This window comes from Berghia stephanieae, chromosome 10 (genome assembly GCF_034508935.2).
Source record: "Berghia stephanieae isolate SIO BIC M18660-M18661 chromosome 10, UCSD_Bste_1.3, whole genome shotgun sequence".
Classification (NCBI taxonomy): Eukaryota; Metazoa; Mollusca; class Gastropoda; order Nudibranchia; family Aeolidiidae; genus Berghia; species Berghia stephanieae.
The window spans coordinates 42,905,971-42,923,470 of NC_088369.1; the positions used below are offsets into that span (position 1 = coordinate 42,905,971).

Sequence of the window (17,500 nt, forward strand, 5' to 3'; positions counted from 1 at the left end):
CAAAGAAAATCGGTACTTTTTATTCTTCATGCTGGCGAGAACTTTTCAATATGTAATGTGATCAGAATGTATAAAAGTCAAAACATGATCATATTTATAATGTTTTTCTCCTCTGGATACACTTTTATGCTCGTCAGAGAAATATTTCTTAAGGACGCGTACTATGCGTCATTATGAGGGAAGTGATGTCATGACTGTTGAAGCGTATTGATGTGAAATACACAGAGAAGAATGCATGTGATCCAACTCCCATACATTCTACTATTTTAATGTATTTAAAACAAATCGGCTGATTTCAGAAAATCTGAAAATTTACAGGTCTCAATACAAGCAGAAATGGCAGACTTACCAAGGTGTCAGCATCCATGAACACACATTTCTTATACTGTGTCTGTCGCCAGCAGTGTAATTTGGTGAAGGTAACACTAAGATCAGGACGACCCAGAAGGTTGAGATTACACGTGTCTGCGCTGTCCAGGACATTGACCACAACCACTTCATCGAATAATGCACTAAGTTGTTCTCTTTGAAGAAATAAAAGGTAACGCATGAGAAACAAAAACGAGAAATTTGTACCAATGGCCATAAAACAAACCCTTTAATGGCCTGACTGAATTGCTCTACACACTAGAGCTTTTATATAGCACAATATCCACTAAATGTGCTCAAAGCAATATGTAACATGTAAAACGAGACATAACGCTTGTTAGGCGATAATACAATTTATTTCCAACAGAGACAACGCTGTTGACGGCCAGGTACTCATTTTACACCTGAGTACGGTGAGAGAATGTGAGTCTTTTCCAAGGACGTTCTGATCTGAAAGCGAGTGTCATACCACTAGACCACATAGCCGCACAAACTCTTAATTTCCTCTAAACTCTTAATTTCCAACCCTATTTCTCAGACTATAACTGCAGATCAAATTATTTTCCCTTTAGAGAACAGGAAAGAATCAGGCATCTGAGAAAGTCTTGCTACGCATTGATTTTACCACTCTCTGAATGAAAATGATAAATTAAAGCCAAAACAGTGCTCATAATATATAATTAAATCAACATAAATTGAGTTGACACTGAAAAATTTTCAAAAAATAAATTGGTTTAAACAATGAATAATAATTTATAATAATAATTGAGCTTTTATACAGCGCAATATCCACTAAACGTGCTCAAAACGCTTTACAAGGGGTCCCTAGCCAACAGCAAAATTTAACATGTAGGACGGGACATGACGCCGGTTTGGCGATATTACAATTTTTTCGGACAGAGACAACGCTGTTAACGGCCAGGTACTCATTTTTCACCTGAGTATGGCGAGGGAATGTGAGTAAAGAGCCTTCTCCGAGGACTCAACTATGCCCCGAGCGAGGCTCAAACCCAGGACCTTCCGATCCGAAAGCGAGCATCATACCACTAGACCACATAGCCGCACAATGCAAATGACATGCCTATATAATAATCTATACCTCATGGAATGTGTGACACCGTCTGTAATCATCACAACCAACTTCCTTGTGGTTCCAACACGTCGAAGGGAATTGCCAAGGACCAAACATCCCAATGTGTAAGTGTCATTTGTAGCCAATGTCACAAAGGCTTCCTCTTGTTCTGAAAATCAAAACCAGAGTTATAAGTAAGTCTTTCTTTGTTTTTATATACAGTTGAAGCCCTAGTAAGTAAATTGCTGTTTAATCAGAACAGTCAGTTAATTGGAGTGATCTGTTTACAATTGACAAGAAGATGGTTTACATGTATTATGAGATTGATAATCTTATTGTAGAAACAAATTTGTTTTGTCCAATCACATCGAAAACAACATGTGTAGAACGTGGGTTATGTTTCAACCTTCTGGCTAAAGAGGTGGGAGTACTTTCATTGAATCAATACCAGTTAGTGGTTCTTCTCATTATTTTGAATACAATCAATTTCTTAAAATATATTTGAACCATTTTCCATTCTCAACATTGGGGAAAGAATTCTATGATAGCGAAATATATAAGATATTAAATGCATGAAAAATTCCCCATGCCCAAATAAAAAGCTATGTGGGGTTCTCTTTCGAAGATAAAAAATGTATTGCCTAATAAGACATTAGAAATTGAGTTCAAATGTTATTCAACACCTGAATCATAAATTTTGAGTTGATTGACTTATCATGTTCATTGAACGAGCACCATTCAATATGGATTGTTATGCTTGTTATGATATACACAGAGAATAAAAGCTCATCATTATGATTACATTCATTATCATGATCATCATCATCAACTCTTTCATTTTCCATTTTTATGAGGAAATTGAAATCACCATCTGTCATTATTGCAATTATGTGTTTTCATTCATTCATTACCATTATTAATATTATTATTAGTAGTAGTAGTAGTTCTAGTAGTAATAGTAGTAGTAGTAGTAGTAGTAGTAGTAGTAGTAGTAGTAGTAGTAGTAGTAGTAGTAGTAGTAGTAATAGTAGTAGTAGTAGTAGTAGTAGTAGTAGTAGTAGTAGTAGTAGTCATTATTATTGTCATTATCATTATTATTATTATCATCATCATCATCATGACCTTATCAAGCTAATTTTAACTAGAACAACTTTTTTATGACAGGGACAGCAATAAAAGTGTACACTAAACCTTACCTTAACTTTAGCGTTAAATCGTTCTAAGTCTAAGTCAAGAAAATGTGTAGAGAATGTTGAATGCTGCAAAAGGCAAAAGGCTACATGATATACCATTAATATTACAAAGATCAAGAACGATCACTAATTAAAATTAAAATATTAAAATGTTCATGGATGGCCAGGGCCATGGTGGGTCAGTCGGAGTTCAGTCAGGCCATCAAAACTATCTACGACTACGACCCAGTGGTCAGTGAGATAGTGATAAAGATTGTAGGTAGACAACGTTGAGACAGATGTGTTGTTCATTGTTATAGTCTAGCGCATAATCACCAGCCTTGGCAGGTATTGAATGAGACACCTACCTGAGCATTAGAAGCGGCATGAGGATGTTCATATTCATATGATGATAAGACTAGAGGCTAAGCATACCTGGATACCTCTGTATAGAGCTTTTAGACTTGGTGTAGTCTCCTTCGCTCCTCCTCATCTATTAATGATTGGACCAATTTTTATAATTGAACTTGTTTCCTAGGGTGTTGCTTATCTCCAACTCTGCTTTGAATTTATTCAAATTTTTTGCTGATACTGTGGTTTCTTGTAGTTTATTCCAGTTATTTACAATTCTAGATGAAAAAAAGTTCTTTCATTTGTTTTAAAACGTTCTTTTTTCAGTTTCTTGCTGTTTCCTCGTGTCTGAATGTTCTTGTTTGGTTTAAGGAATCCTGCCTCTACCCTGTCTATTCCCTTTACTATTTTATATGTTTGGATCATATCTCCCCTTCTTCTCCTGTAATCTAAGGTCGGGAGATTTAATTCTTTCAATCTCTCACAGTATGTTTTGTCTTTCAGGTGTGTGATAAGTTTTGTTGCTCTCCTTTGCACTCTTTCCAAACAGTCTTTGTCTCGACTAGAGGCTAAGCAAGACTAAAACATTATCACTTGTGACTTGTGGTGGAAGTGGAAGTGGAAGACAGACATGATATGCAAGGAATTCTACTCCTTGCAGGTCTGTCTAAGAAAACGAACATTGCGTTGAAGTATGAAATGCACATGTATCTAACTTGTAAGGGACACTTGCAATACAATTCTACCAATTTTAACATGTCATCTTCTTTGTAACATAGCAAATAATGTAAATGCATTACCTCTGTTCTCCCCCATTCTTGAACTCCGTTGGAATCACCGACTCAGAGAGAACGAAAGAGATAAGAAAATAAATCTGACAGTGAAGGTCGTCTTCCAGTCATTGGTTGGTTACCCTACCTTTTCCACGTACATAGCTCCACCTACTGACATGAAATTAAATATTCGATCTTGAGTCTCATGAACAGACTTTAACAGAGTGCGTTAACAGAGACTAAGTATGCATTGCATTTTAGTCATTAACCGTTAACCTCAATTCATGACAATTCTTATTATTTAGTTTACATAAATGAAGGTTCTATATCCACTTGTATTCGCTCTCAATTATTTTAATATTTAAAAAATTCACAACAGTAATATGCGAAATGATAAAATGAAGCTTTTCCATAAATGGAAGTGAACAAAAGGTCCCAAAAGGTCATTTACCGGGTCATGGTCGTTTTGACGGTCAAGGTCAGTAAGATACCTCGTGTCTTTTTTTCTTCGATATTATTCATAGCATACACGTCGTATGATCTTTCATTTTTTTCTTTTTTCTTTTTTTTTTTTAACCGGCGACATCATTTCCATGTTTCGATTAATCAATGTAAATAATCCACTATTCTACTACTGACTCATACAACCTATGAACCTTTATGGGTTATCTTCATTTATTTATTTTTTTAAGTTTCGGTTAGATTTATCTAGAATGTAAAATGTAAATAAACTACTGTACTTTAATAATAAGTAACATGGAAAATTGAAGTAGCATGCCATAAATAAATCAGTTTTACAGATTGGTTCGCCTCACACCGACGTGTACCTATATGCAGGTCTGGCATCTGAACCCACTTTTGGGCCTAGTTTAACATTGTTATAATGGACAATATTTTGGGTCATTTCTTGAGATTTCCATTACAACAATGAATTGGGTTATCAGACCTGCAAATAATCACACGTCGCCTCACACCTTTCCATGTGTACAATTTTATTGAAAAATATAAATCCCTCTTTAAGTCAGATCTTTATGGCAGCGCAATAAATTTATGACCCTTCAGTCCTTCATTGCCGTACCATTATATAAGATTATAGTGGCCTGAGTCTTGTAGTAATATGGATATGATCATGATGTGTCGTGCACTAAGCACAACATATAACTATAATATGTGACCCGCCGCCTCAAAACGGTACTAAGTCGGGATGATCAAAGAGCTGAGAATAGAATCTGTGACCAAAAAACATCAGACTTGGGTTGAGTCCATGTATGGATTATTGAAGAATAAATATAGAATTTTAAAGTGCTGAAAACCGACATTTCGCTTTCTTGACCAGTTAAGCTTAAAATTGACCTTTCACCATCTGGTTTATCCCGACATAATACCGTTTTGAGACGATGGGTCATATATTACAAATGCACGAATACAGGGTCGTAGGACAGAAAAATAATTTCTCATTTGTATTATACTATTCGATTGTTGAAAAATGTAGCCTACTCCTATTCTGGAGCAGCCTATGATATATAATGAATTCATGTACCTATTCAATATTTTGGAACAACGATAGGATGTGCCGAAAATTGTTAAATTTACAATGAATGTTGCTTTTACAACTTCGAAAAATGTCATCGATGTATTAAAGCTACAAAGAGCGTTTAAATGATTTTTAGATCATTTTATTTTATTCAATTGAGCTTTCATAGATAGTTCTTAGTTGACGTCACTCAGGTCTTTGTTATTGTTTTTTGCCATCCGCGTTTATGATAACTTCTCATTAAACTGTATTAACCAAAATATAAACTTTCATGGATACACACCGTTTTGTGTGTTGGTCCGTTATACTTCCGAATGGCAATGTTATGAGCTTCTATAGATAGTATGCAGATGACGTCACTCAGGCCTTTGTTATTGTTTTTGCCATCCGCGTTTGTGAGTTGTTCTCACTAAACTGTATTAACCAGACTATAAAAGTTCATGGTTACACAGAGTTTGTGTGTTGGTCCGTTATACTTCCGGATGGCAATGTTGTGAACTCCTTGGTCAAGCGCATTCTATCTATATAGTGCAATATCCACTAACGTATTCAAAGCGCTTTACAATGTGTTCCTGGCCAACAGCAACACTTAACACGTAGGACGTGACATGACGCCTGTTAGGCGATATTACAATTTTTTTTTCCGACATAGAAAAGGCTGTTGACGGCCAGGTACTCATTTTACACATGAGTACGGTGAGAGAATGTGAGTAAAGAGCCTTTTCCAAGGACTCAACTATGCGCCGAGTGAGCAAGGCTCGAACCCATGTCCTTCCGGTCCGAAAGCGAGTGTCATACCACTAGACCACATAGCCGCACATATTATTAGGTCTTAAACGATTCGATGCCATATGATCCCCCTCGTGGATCTTTACCTTGCAGTTGGTGAGGGGGCTTGAGGCACACGGGAGGGCAAAGGTGTAAATCCCGGTCGACCGTCACGAGACCATCCCGGGTATCGAGCCAACGAGCCACATGAGCTGCTCGCCCGGTGTGTGACTAAATTTGATCCAAACCCGGTGCCCGAATAGCAGCCCTATCCCGGGCGCCACACTATTGTCCTTATGTCGAGTCCCAACCAGTCCCGTCAATGGCGAAGCGGTCTGCCGCCTAGCCAAATAATACCGCGTTCGTGTCGCCCGGGTCGTCGGCACGTCCGAGAAAAAAGCAAACGTCCCATGCATCAATCGATTCGCGGCCTGCCGATTGGAAAATGCGACGGCGGGGATGGCGAACTGACGCGTATATTGTCCCTGAACGTCGAGAGCCAGAGTATGGCAAAAAATGAGCTTTTATCAAAGCTATTGGCCGTTCATTGCGTTGATATCCTCCTTTTACAGGAGACCCACCTTTATTCAGGCGCGCAATCTTCCCGATTCCAGATCCCAGGCTATACGGTGGTCCAACGCGAGGACACTTCGAGGCTCAAAGGAGGGGTTAGCGTTTACGCTAAAGAGCCATCGAAGGTAAGGGTCATTGAGAGCGTAACGGACAGCAACGGGGTGAACCGAATTTCCGTGGAAGTAGGTGGACTGTGTTTGCATAATATTTACAAACCACCTAGAGCGACTTGGACTACACCACCGGTACCGGTGGTCAGCCATCCTTCCATCTGTCTGGGAGACTTTAATAGCCACCATCACGAATGGGGCTACCGAGACTGCAACGAGGCAGGAAGACAACTCCGCTCATGGATGGACTGTAATGATCTACACCTAGTGTACGATCCTACAGCCAAGGGTACCTTCCGGGGTACCCGCCATAAGAAGGAGTACACTCCAGACCTCACCCTCGTAACGAAAAGCGCGAACGGTGAACCGCTGCAGGTGAAGCGGACAGTCCTCGGGGACTTTCCGCATAGCCAGCACAGGCCGGTTCTTGTCACAGCTGGGGTGACAATACCGAGGGTGCAGTCTCTCCCACTTTGCAGATGGAATTTCAGGAAGGCCGACTGGGAGGAATTCAGTTCCTATATCGAGCAGGTCTGCCCTGCCATTCCTCCCAAGTCCAAGAATATAACCAGATTTAGTAGGCTACTGGTCAAGAGCGCTCAACGCTCTATTCCACGGGGCAAGCGGAAATTCTACACCCCTTGCTGGACAGCAGAGTCGGAAGAGCTGTACCGAGAGTACCAGCAGACCCAGTCCCAGGACACAGCCGATAGACTACTTCAGTCTCTGGCAGAGGGAAGGAAGCAACGGTGGCAGGAGACCGTGGAAAGTCTCGACTTTACACACTCCAGCCGCCACGCTTGGCGTTTGATAAAGAAATTGGACCCAGATCGGAATTTCGCGAAGGCTGCACCGGAATGCGAGGCAGACACAATTGCCAAGAATATTAAGAACCGTAGTAAGCGGGTCCCTAATCAGGCTTTTGAGCGCGGTGTCCGCAAGGCGTACCGAACGATTTTGGACTCGCTACCTGCGGAGGAGTCGGACTGGACGGCCCCGTTCAGCCCCGAGAAGTGGGTGCAGCCATTAGCGAAGTAAAGAACGGCAAAGCAGCAGGGATAGATGGTGTATATCCCGATATGGTGACGCATCTGGGCCCCAAGGCACGGGCCTGGCTAGCAGAGGCAATGTCTGACGTCCTTGCAAAAGGAAAGCTTCCACAAGTGTGGAAGCACGCGAAGATAGTTGCCATCCTGAAGCCAGGGAAGCCGGCGAAGGAGGCAGACAGTTACAGACCCATATCGCTGCTGAGCTGTCTTTACAAATTGTTGGAGCGTGTTCTATTAAACCGATGGGGGCCGGTCCTAGACGCTGCCCTGCCACCAGAGCAGGCAGGCTTCAGGGAAGGGAGGTGCACCACGGAGCAGGTCATTGCCCTTACAGAGCATATTGAGCACGGGTTCGAGAGAAAACAGCAAACAGGTGCTGTGTTTATAGACCTATCAGCGGCGTACGATACGGTCTGGTGCGATGGGTTAATGCTCAAACTTGCAAAAATCATAAGGTGCAAAAAGACCTTGAAGTTGTTCTCTTCGATCTTAGGGGAAAGGCAATTCCACGTCGCGCTGGGAGACGTCACGAGCAAAGTAAGGAAATTGAAGAATGGGGTCCCTCAGGGGTCGGTACTTGCGCCAATGTTGTTTAACGTTTACATTAGCGATATGCCGAACACTTCCTCCCTGAGGCTGGGATACGCAGACGACTGGGCACTCGTTACTCAGAGAAAAGTGTGGACCCGTCTCGAGAGCGTACTCAGCGAGGACGTCACCAGACTCAAATCCTACTTTGACAAGTGGTACCTGAAGATGAACACTTCAAAAACCGTGGCCACTGCATTTCACTTATGCAGTGGTTGGCACACCCGTAAACTGAATGTCCTAGTCGGGGACCAGCCACTCCCATATGAGCCGCGTCCAAAATATTTAGGGGTGACGTTGGATCGCAGCCTTACCTATCGGGTTCATCTCGAAGGGGTTGCCCGGAAGATAGAGAAGCGGAATAGTCTTCTGAGGAAGCTGGCGGGATCGACTTGGGGCGCTAGCCAAGCGCTCCTGAGAACATCCGCCCTGGCACTATGCTATTCCACCGCGGAGTATTGCGCTCCAGTGTGGGGTAGAAGCAGAAACGTTGAGAAGGTGGATGTAAAACTTCGCAAGTCGATGCACATAGTGTCGGGAACGCTAGCAACAACCCCTAGAGAATGGGGCCCGGTAATGGCAGCGATCCAGCCCCCCGATGTCCGGAGGGAGACCATTACGGGAAACTGGCTGAGTAAGATCAAAGAGAGAGGGAATGGGGATACCCCTCTCATGCGCATAATGAACGGTGCCCCCGTTTCGAGCCGAAATAAGTCCCGGCAACCCTTGTACGCAGAATCCCTGACTACGGACAGAGCTGCACATACGAGATGGAAGTCGGTTTGGACGAATTCAATCCCTCGTGGGGGCGGGGACCTACACTCCTCTAAGCTTGGTGAGAAGTTGCCAGGCTTTGATACCAGTAAGAGGAGACACTGGGTAGCTGCGAATCGGCTTCGGTCGAGGAGCTGCCTAACGGCCGGTGCGTTACATCAGTGGGGTCTAACTTCCTGTCCTTTATGTCCACGCTGTGGACAAGAACCCGAAACGGCAGAGCATCTAGTCGAAAGGTGTGTTGTGACGATGCTACCAGGCGGGTTCGCGACGGTGCACGAATGCGGACCGGACTTTGCTGATTGGGTCGATCGTCATAACATAATAGTGTGAACCATAAGAAGCTGCTGCCATATGATACGGAAGTAGAAAATTGGTTGAACCGTCGCCATCGTTAACTTATAGATAGTATGCGCTTGGCTCAGAAGTTCACAACATTGCCATCCGGAAGTATAACGGACCAATACACAAAACTATGTGTATCCATGAACGTTTATAGTCAGGTTAATACAGTTCAGTGAGAATTACTCATAAACGCGGATGGCAAAAAAAAACAATAACAAAGACCTGAGTTACGTCATCTTCGAACTATCTATAGATAGTATGCAGATGACGTCACTGAGGCCTTTGTTATTGTTTTTGCCATCCGCGTTTGTGAGTTGTTTTCACTAAACTGTATTAACCAGACTATAAAAGTTCATGGTTACACAGAGTGTGTGTGTTGGTCCGTTATACTTCCGGATGGCAATGTTGTGAACTCCTTGGCCAAGCGCATTCTATCTATAGCCTGATACGGTGGCCTTCGTAAAGTTATGGCCTGATACCATAGCCATCGTTATGTTATAGCCTGATACTGAAATCCAAAAGGACTGGCAGTTTGACGTCATTAGTTGGTTTTTGCACCGCTTAGTGAGTTGTCGTTAGTAGAGCTCATGGAAACAAGTGGTCCCATTGGTTGACCTATTGAATACAACTCACGATTTGTTTTCTTTTGTGGCAAAAGACTGGCATTTTGACGTCATTTTTTGGTCAGTATCAGCGTAGCCATCGTTATGTTATAGCCTGATACTGAAATCCAAAAGGACTGGCAGTTTGACGTCATTATTTGGTTTTTGCACCGCTTAGTGAGTTGTCGTAAGTAGAGCTCATGGAAACAAGCTATTTCATTGGTTGAACTATTGAATACAACTCACGATTTGTTTTCTTTTGTGGCAAAAGACTGGCATTTTGACGTCAATTTTTGGTCAGTATCAGGCCATAACTTTACGAAGGCCACGCTGATACTGACCAAAAGATGACGTCAAAATGCCAGTCTTTTGCTACAAAAGAAAACAAATCGTGAGTTGAATTCAATAGTTCAACCAATGAAATGACTTGTTTCCATGAGCTCTACTAACGACAACTCACTAATGACGTCAAACTGCCAGTCCTTTTGGATTTCAGTATCAGGTTATATCATAACGATGGCTACGCTGATACTGACCAAAAAATGACGTCAAAATGCCAGTCTTTGGCCACAAAAGAAAACAAATCGTGAGTTTAATTCACTAGTTCAACCAATGAAATGACTTGTTTCCATGAGCTCTACTAACGACAACTCACTAGGCGGTGCAAAAACCAAATAATGACGTCAAAATGCCAGTCTTTTTTTATTTCAGTGTCTATTCTGTCTATTATGTCGCGTGATTTAGCTTTTGATAATATGTGACCTCTCGCCTCAAAACCGTATTATGTCGGAATGATTAAGATGCTAAAAATTGAGTTTATTTCTAGAAATATCAGTGTTGCAATAAGTTTGTATGCCTTTTTGAAGAGAATGAATATCGTATTTTAGAACGATAAATAGAAATAATTCAAATTTACCAGTTCAGCTTTAATATGGCTTTTTAGCATCTGGTTCATCCCGTTATAATACCGTTTTGATGGGTCACATATATTTTCTATTTATGGACACGAGGCTTCAGTTTAGTTTATGTTTATTGAGAAGAAAAAAATAGTTCCTTATCTTGCAAAAATACTATATCATTTCATATCTATGATCTTGATTGCAGAGCGTCTCTCTTGTGGCCAGCCGAAATTGCCGTAACAGTCGTGTCGTGGGTTCGAATCCTCATCGCCGCAAAGTTTTTATTCGCTATAGTCTTCTGGCACTTTATTAGTCCTTCAGAGCCATTCGACCCATGGAACCGGAGTTTATCCCGGGTGTCTATAGCGTGAAACGGTCAAAAGTAATTGCTTGATATCCTTTGGATAGGACGCTAGTCTATCGCAAAGTACTTTCCGCCAAATCTAACAGACTTACTTACCCATTCACTGTTGGGTAAACAGGGGGATCAGAAAAGGAAAAAACAATCTTGACTGCACCCGGAATCGATCTCGGTCCCTTTGCGCGTGAAGCGAGTGCTCTACCAACTAAGCTATCGGCACTTTTCTAGTCACTTCATTTATTTCTTGTCATGTATTAGACTGTAGACTCTAGCGTTGAAGTCATCACTTTTCTGTATCTGTTTCACCCCGACACAATAAATAGCAGGGCCCGATTGAAGAGATCAGTGGCATTTTCAGTAATACATTCTCGTGTCTGTACTCAGTTCACCCCAGCACAATTCCAGTCTGAGGCGGTATTGATGCTGATATGCCTTTTATCTAAAAAGAAATAACAAAACAAACAAAACAAAACCAAACCAAAAACAACAACCTCACAACATCCGCCAACCGGATAGAACGTAACAAAACACACAACTATAATGTGTAGCCATAACCTTTTTATAGATAGTATGCAGATGACGTCAGTCAGGCTTTTGTTATTGTTTTTGCCATCCGCGTTTGTGAGTTGTTCTCACTAAACTGTATTAACCAGACTATAAAAGTTCATGGTTACACAGAGTTTGTGTGTTGGTCCGTTATACTTCCGGATGGCAATGATGTGAAGTCCTTGGCCAAGCGCATTCTATCTATAGTCTGATTGACAGATTGATACAATTTAGTGAAAACTGCTCATTAAAAAAAAAAAAAACGCTGGCTAAAAACAACAAGAAAGAGCTAAGTGACGTCAATTTCGTTCCTTCTATATTTAATGTAGATAGTATGCGCTTGGCTAAGAAGCTCACAACATTTGCCATCCGGAAGTATAACGGACCAACACACAAAACTATGTGTATCCATGAACGTTTATAGTCTAGTTGTAATAGATAGAATGCGCTTGGCCAAGGAGTTCACAACATTGCCATCCGGAAGTATAACGGACCAACACGCAAACTCTGTGTAACCATGAACATTTATAGTCTGGTTAATACAGTCTAGTGAGAACAACTCACAAACGCGGATGGCAAAAACAATAACAAAGGCCTGAGTGACGTCATCTGCATACTATCTATACCATTAAGAGACCCACCGCCTCAAAACCGTATTGTGCCGAGTTGATTTAGAAGCTAAAAATCGCGTTTATTTGTCAAAAAATATAAGGCTTGGGTTAGGTTTTTATATTTTATTGTAGTAAAAAAAATTAAAAAGTAGTTCTTCAGAACCGTTAGGCCCATGGAGCCGGAGTTCAGCCCGGTTTCTATAGCGTGAAACGGACAATAGCAATTGCTTGCTTCCCTTTGGATAGGACGATAGCATATCGCAAAGTACATACTTTTCGTCAGTCTAACAAACAGACTCAGCTACCCATTCACTGCTGGGTAAACAGGGGAATCAGAAAAGTACATACTTTTCGTCAGTCTAACAAACAGACTCAGCTACCCATTCACTACTGGGTAAACAGGGGAATCAGAAAAGTACATACTTTTCGTCAGTCTAACAAACAGACTCAGCTACCCATTCACTGCTGGGTAAACAGGGGAATCAGAAAAGTACATACTTTTCGTCAGTCTAACAAACAGACTCAGCTACCCATTCACTGCTGGGTAAACAGGGGAATCAGAAAAGTACATACTTTTCGTCAGTCTAACAAACAGACTCAGCTACCCATTCACTGCTGGGTAAACAGGGGAATCAGAAAAGTACATACTTTTCGTCAGTCTAACAAACAGACTCAGCTACCCATTCACTGCTGGGTAAACAGGGGAATCAGAAAAGTACATACTTTTCGTCAGTCTAACAAACAGACTCAGCTACCCATTCACTGCTGGGTAAACAGGGGAATCAGAAAAGTACATACTTTTCGTCAGTCTAACAAACAGACTCAGCTACCCATTCACTGCTGGGTAAACAGGGGAATCAGAAAAGTACATACTTTTCGTCAGTCTAACAAACAGACTCAGCTACCCATTCACTGCTGGGTAAACAGGGGAATCAGAAAAGTACATACTTTTCGTCAGTCTAACAAACAGACTCAGCTACCCATTCACTGCTGGGTAAACAGGGGAATCAGAAAAGTACATACTTTTCGTCAGTCTAATAAACAGACTCAGCTACCCATTCACTGCTGGGTAAACAGGGGAATCAGAAAAGAAAAGAAAATAATCTCGACCGCACCCGGGATCGATCTTGGTCCCTTTGCGTGTGAAGAGAGTGCTCTACCAACTGAGCTATCGGAACCGCCATTATATTTTATTGAGGAGGATGAATATTATTGTGATTATTTACAGTGCCGTAAAAGCAAAAATTCAAAATTTCCGGTCCTGAACTTTAAATCTTTAAAATGGCTTTTTAGCACATGATACCGTTATGTGGCAAAAGGTGCACACGACGTGTACATATATGCAGGTCTGACATTCGAACCCACTTATTATGGGCCTAGTTTAACATTGTTGTAATGGACTTTATTCATTTTCGTAATTTTTTTTTTTAATTATTTAATTTGTTTTGTTTTTGTTGTTGTTGAGATTTCCATTACAACAATGAGCCCATAAGGAATTGGGTTATCAGACCTGCAAATAAGTGCACGTTGGGTTTACATAATAGTATAATAATAATAATAATAATAATAATAATAATAATAATAATAATAATAATAATAATAATAATAATAATAATAATAATAATAAACAACAACAACAATAATAATAATAATAATAATAATAATAATAATAATAATAATAATAATAATAATAATAATAATAATAATAATAATAATAATAATAATAATAACATATCACGTTGGATGTTGAATGTTGAGCAATGCCAAGATCACGTGAGACAATAAAACATGCTTAAAAATAGACTCGAGCCACCTCATCCTGTTCCATTTCATTAACTATGGTACAGGTATCACGTTTTATCGTTTCTATCTACCTTTCTTTCTTTCCTTCTTTCTTTCTTTCTTTCTTTCTTTCTTTCTTTCTGTCTTTTCCTTCCTGTCTTATATTGATCTAGCAGTGCACCAAGGCCATAGGGTACGAGGTGCCGTGTTTCATCGTTGTATTCTATGTGGTCTGGTGGTATGACACTGTCGCTTTCGGATTGGAAGGATCCAGGGTTCGAGCCTCGCTCGGCGCATAGTTGAGTCCTTGGAGAAGGCTCTTAACTCACATTCTCTCACCGTACTCAGGGTGTAAAATGAGTACCTGGCCGTTAGACAGCGTTGTCTCTGTCCGAAAAATTGTAATATCGCCCAATAGGCGTCATGTCCCGTCCTACATATTAAATGTTGCTGTTGACCAGGGACCCCTTGTAAAGCGCCTTGAGCACATTTAGTGGATATTGCGCTATATAAAGCTCAATTTAAAGCTCAATTAATATTGATCTAGCAGTGCATCAAGGCCATAGGGCACCAGGTGCCGTGTTTCATCGTCGTATTCTATGTGGTCTAGTGGTGAGAAGGCTCTTTACTCATATTCTCTCACCGTACTCAGGTGTAAAATGAGTACCTGGCCGTTAGACAGCGTTGTCTCTGTCCGAAAAAAAAATTTGCAATATCGTCTAACAGGCGTTATGCACCGTCGTCCTACATGTTAAATGTTGCTGTTGGCCAGGGACCCCTTGTAAAGCGCTTTGAGCACATTTAGTGGATATTGCGCTATATAAAAGCTCAATTTATATTGATCTAGTAGAGCATCAAGGCTATAGATAGTATGCAGATGACGTCACTCAGGCCTTTGTTATTGTTTTTGCCATCCGCGTTTGTGAGTTGTTCTGACTAAACTGTATTAACCAGATTATAAAAGTTCATGGTTACACAGAGTTTGTGTGTTGGTCCGTTATACTTCCGGATGGCAATGTTGTGAACTCCTTGGCCAAGCGCATTCTATCTATAGGCACGAGGAGCCGGGTTTGATCATGTATTCTATCGATGGTATGCGCTTGGCTAAGAAACTCACAACATTGCCATACGGAAGTATAACGGACCAACACACAAAACAGTGTGTACCCATGAACGTTTATAGTCAGGTTAATACAGTTCAGTGAGCATTACTCATATACGCGGATGGCAAAAAACAATAACAGAAACGAGAGTGACGTCATCTTCGAACTATCTATAGAGCTAAATGGACAAAAAAAAATAATCAAGTATTGCTTGCTTCTTGCTACCCGTTTGAAATGACTCTAGTCTCTTGCAAGTACTTTCCACCTTCATATTTTTAAAAATTGAGCTTTTATATAGATAGAATGCGCTTGGCCAAGGAGTTCACAACATTGCCATCCGGAAGTATAACGGACCAACACACAAACTCTGTGTAACCATGAACTTTTATAGTCTGGTTAATACAGTTTAGTGAGAACAACTCACAAACGCGGATGGCAAAAACCATAACAAAGGCCTGAGTGACGTCATCTGCATACTATCTATAGAGCAATATCCACTAAACGTGCTCAAAGCGCTTTACAATGGATCCCTGTCCAACAGCAATACGTAACATGTAGGACGAGACATGACGACGCCTGTTAGGCGATATTATAATTTTTTTTTCGGACATAGACAACGCTGATAATGACCATGTACTCATTTTACACTTGAGTACGGTGAGAGAATGTGAGTAAAGAGCCTTTTCCAAGAACTCAATTATGAGCCGAGTGAGGCTCGAACCCAGGATCTTCCGATCCGAAAGCGAGTGTCATACCACAAGACCACATAACCGCACGATCATATTATGTAGAAAACCAGCTACCCAATCACTGCTGGATCAGGAAAAAAAAGAAAAGAAAAAGAAAATCACGACTTCATTCGGGATTGATCACGTTCCTTTTGAGTGTGAAGCGAGTGCTCTATCAGCTGATCTATCGAGCCACGTTGTGCTGTACATTTCATTTTACTTTACACGGCGTGCACTGTAAAGGCTACAGGTATATCACATGTTATTATTATTACTTTATACTTTCGTTTCCTCTTACTATCTTTATTGTTCCATGCATGATGCAATTCAAAGAACACACTCACACACACACACACACACACACACACACACACACACACACACACACGGCAGCCAGCAAACTAGAGCAAAATGAAAATGCATTACACATAATAATTTCAATATAATGATGGTTGTCTTTCTGTGAGTTGCAGTCTAGTAGTGTGTCGTGGTTTTATTTATTTATTTATTCATTCATTCATTCATTCATTCATTCATCCATTCATTCATCCATTCGTTCATTTATTCATTCTTTCATTCATTCATTCGTTCGTTCGTTCATTCATTAATTCGTTCACTCATTCATTCATTCGTTCATTCATTCATTCATTCATTCATTCACTCATTCGTTCATTCATTCATTTATTCATTATTTCATTCATTCATTCATTCATCCACCCATCTATTCAATTATTTATGCATTCACCCCCCCCCCCACCCCTCCCCCCCCCACCCCCTCCCCAGGGTAACGGTAACTCATTTGGTAGAGCACTCGCTTCACAAACAAAGGGACAGAGATCAATCGAACTCAACATATTTTTTGCCCCCCGCCCCTTGTCCACACAGCAGTGATTGGATAGCTTGGTCTAGCTCTTAGATCTAGACGAAATAATACTTTGAAATAGACCAGCGTCCTATCCAAAGGGTAGCAAGCAAATTTTTTATTATCCATTTCACGTTAAAGATACCGGGATAAACTCCCGCTTCATGGGCCTAATGGCTCTGAAGTATAGATAGTTCGAAGTTGACGTCACTCAGGTCATTGTTATTGTTTTTTTGCCATCCGCGTTTATGAGTAATTCTCACTTAACTGTATTATCCAGACTATAAAAGTTCATAGTTACACAGAGTCTTGTGTGTTGGTCCGTTATATACTTCCGGATGGCAATGTTGTGAGCTTCTTAGCCAAACCCATACTATCTATACTACTTATCCCTCTGTTTATTTGTTCAGCCATTCGTCCATGCATTCGTTCGTGGCAAGAAACTAACAAGGTCAAGAAGAAAATCTTCAGAGAAGCAGGTAAGGCAAACTTGATCAAACAACAAGTGTTTCATGGTTTGACTTTGTA

The 17,500-nt window shown here is 40.9% G+C and overlaps 1 protein-coding gene across 1 annotated transcript in view; it reads right to left on the minus strand.

The window, feature by feature from the left end:
- The window catches only part of LOC144981175 (uncharacterized), a 32,602-nt gene extending 28,705 nt beyond the window's left edge, over positions 1-3,897 (minus strand). Inside the window, exons 1-3 of the mRNA XM_078929327.1 lie at positions 3,765-3,897; positions 1,469-1,610; positions 350-524 (exon numbers count right to left, since the gene is read on the minus strand). Coding sequence (XP_078785453.1) covers positions 350-524; positions 1,469-1,610; positions 3,765-3,780 — 333 coding nt within the window. The 5' untranslated portion in view covers positions 3,781-3,897. The remainder of the gene's footprint in view (positions 1-349; positions 525-1,468; positions 1,611-3,764) is intronic.
- Between the last annotated feature and the right edge of the window lie 13,603 nt (positions 3,898-17,500).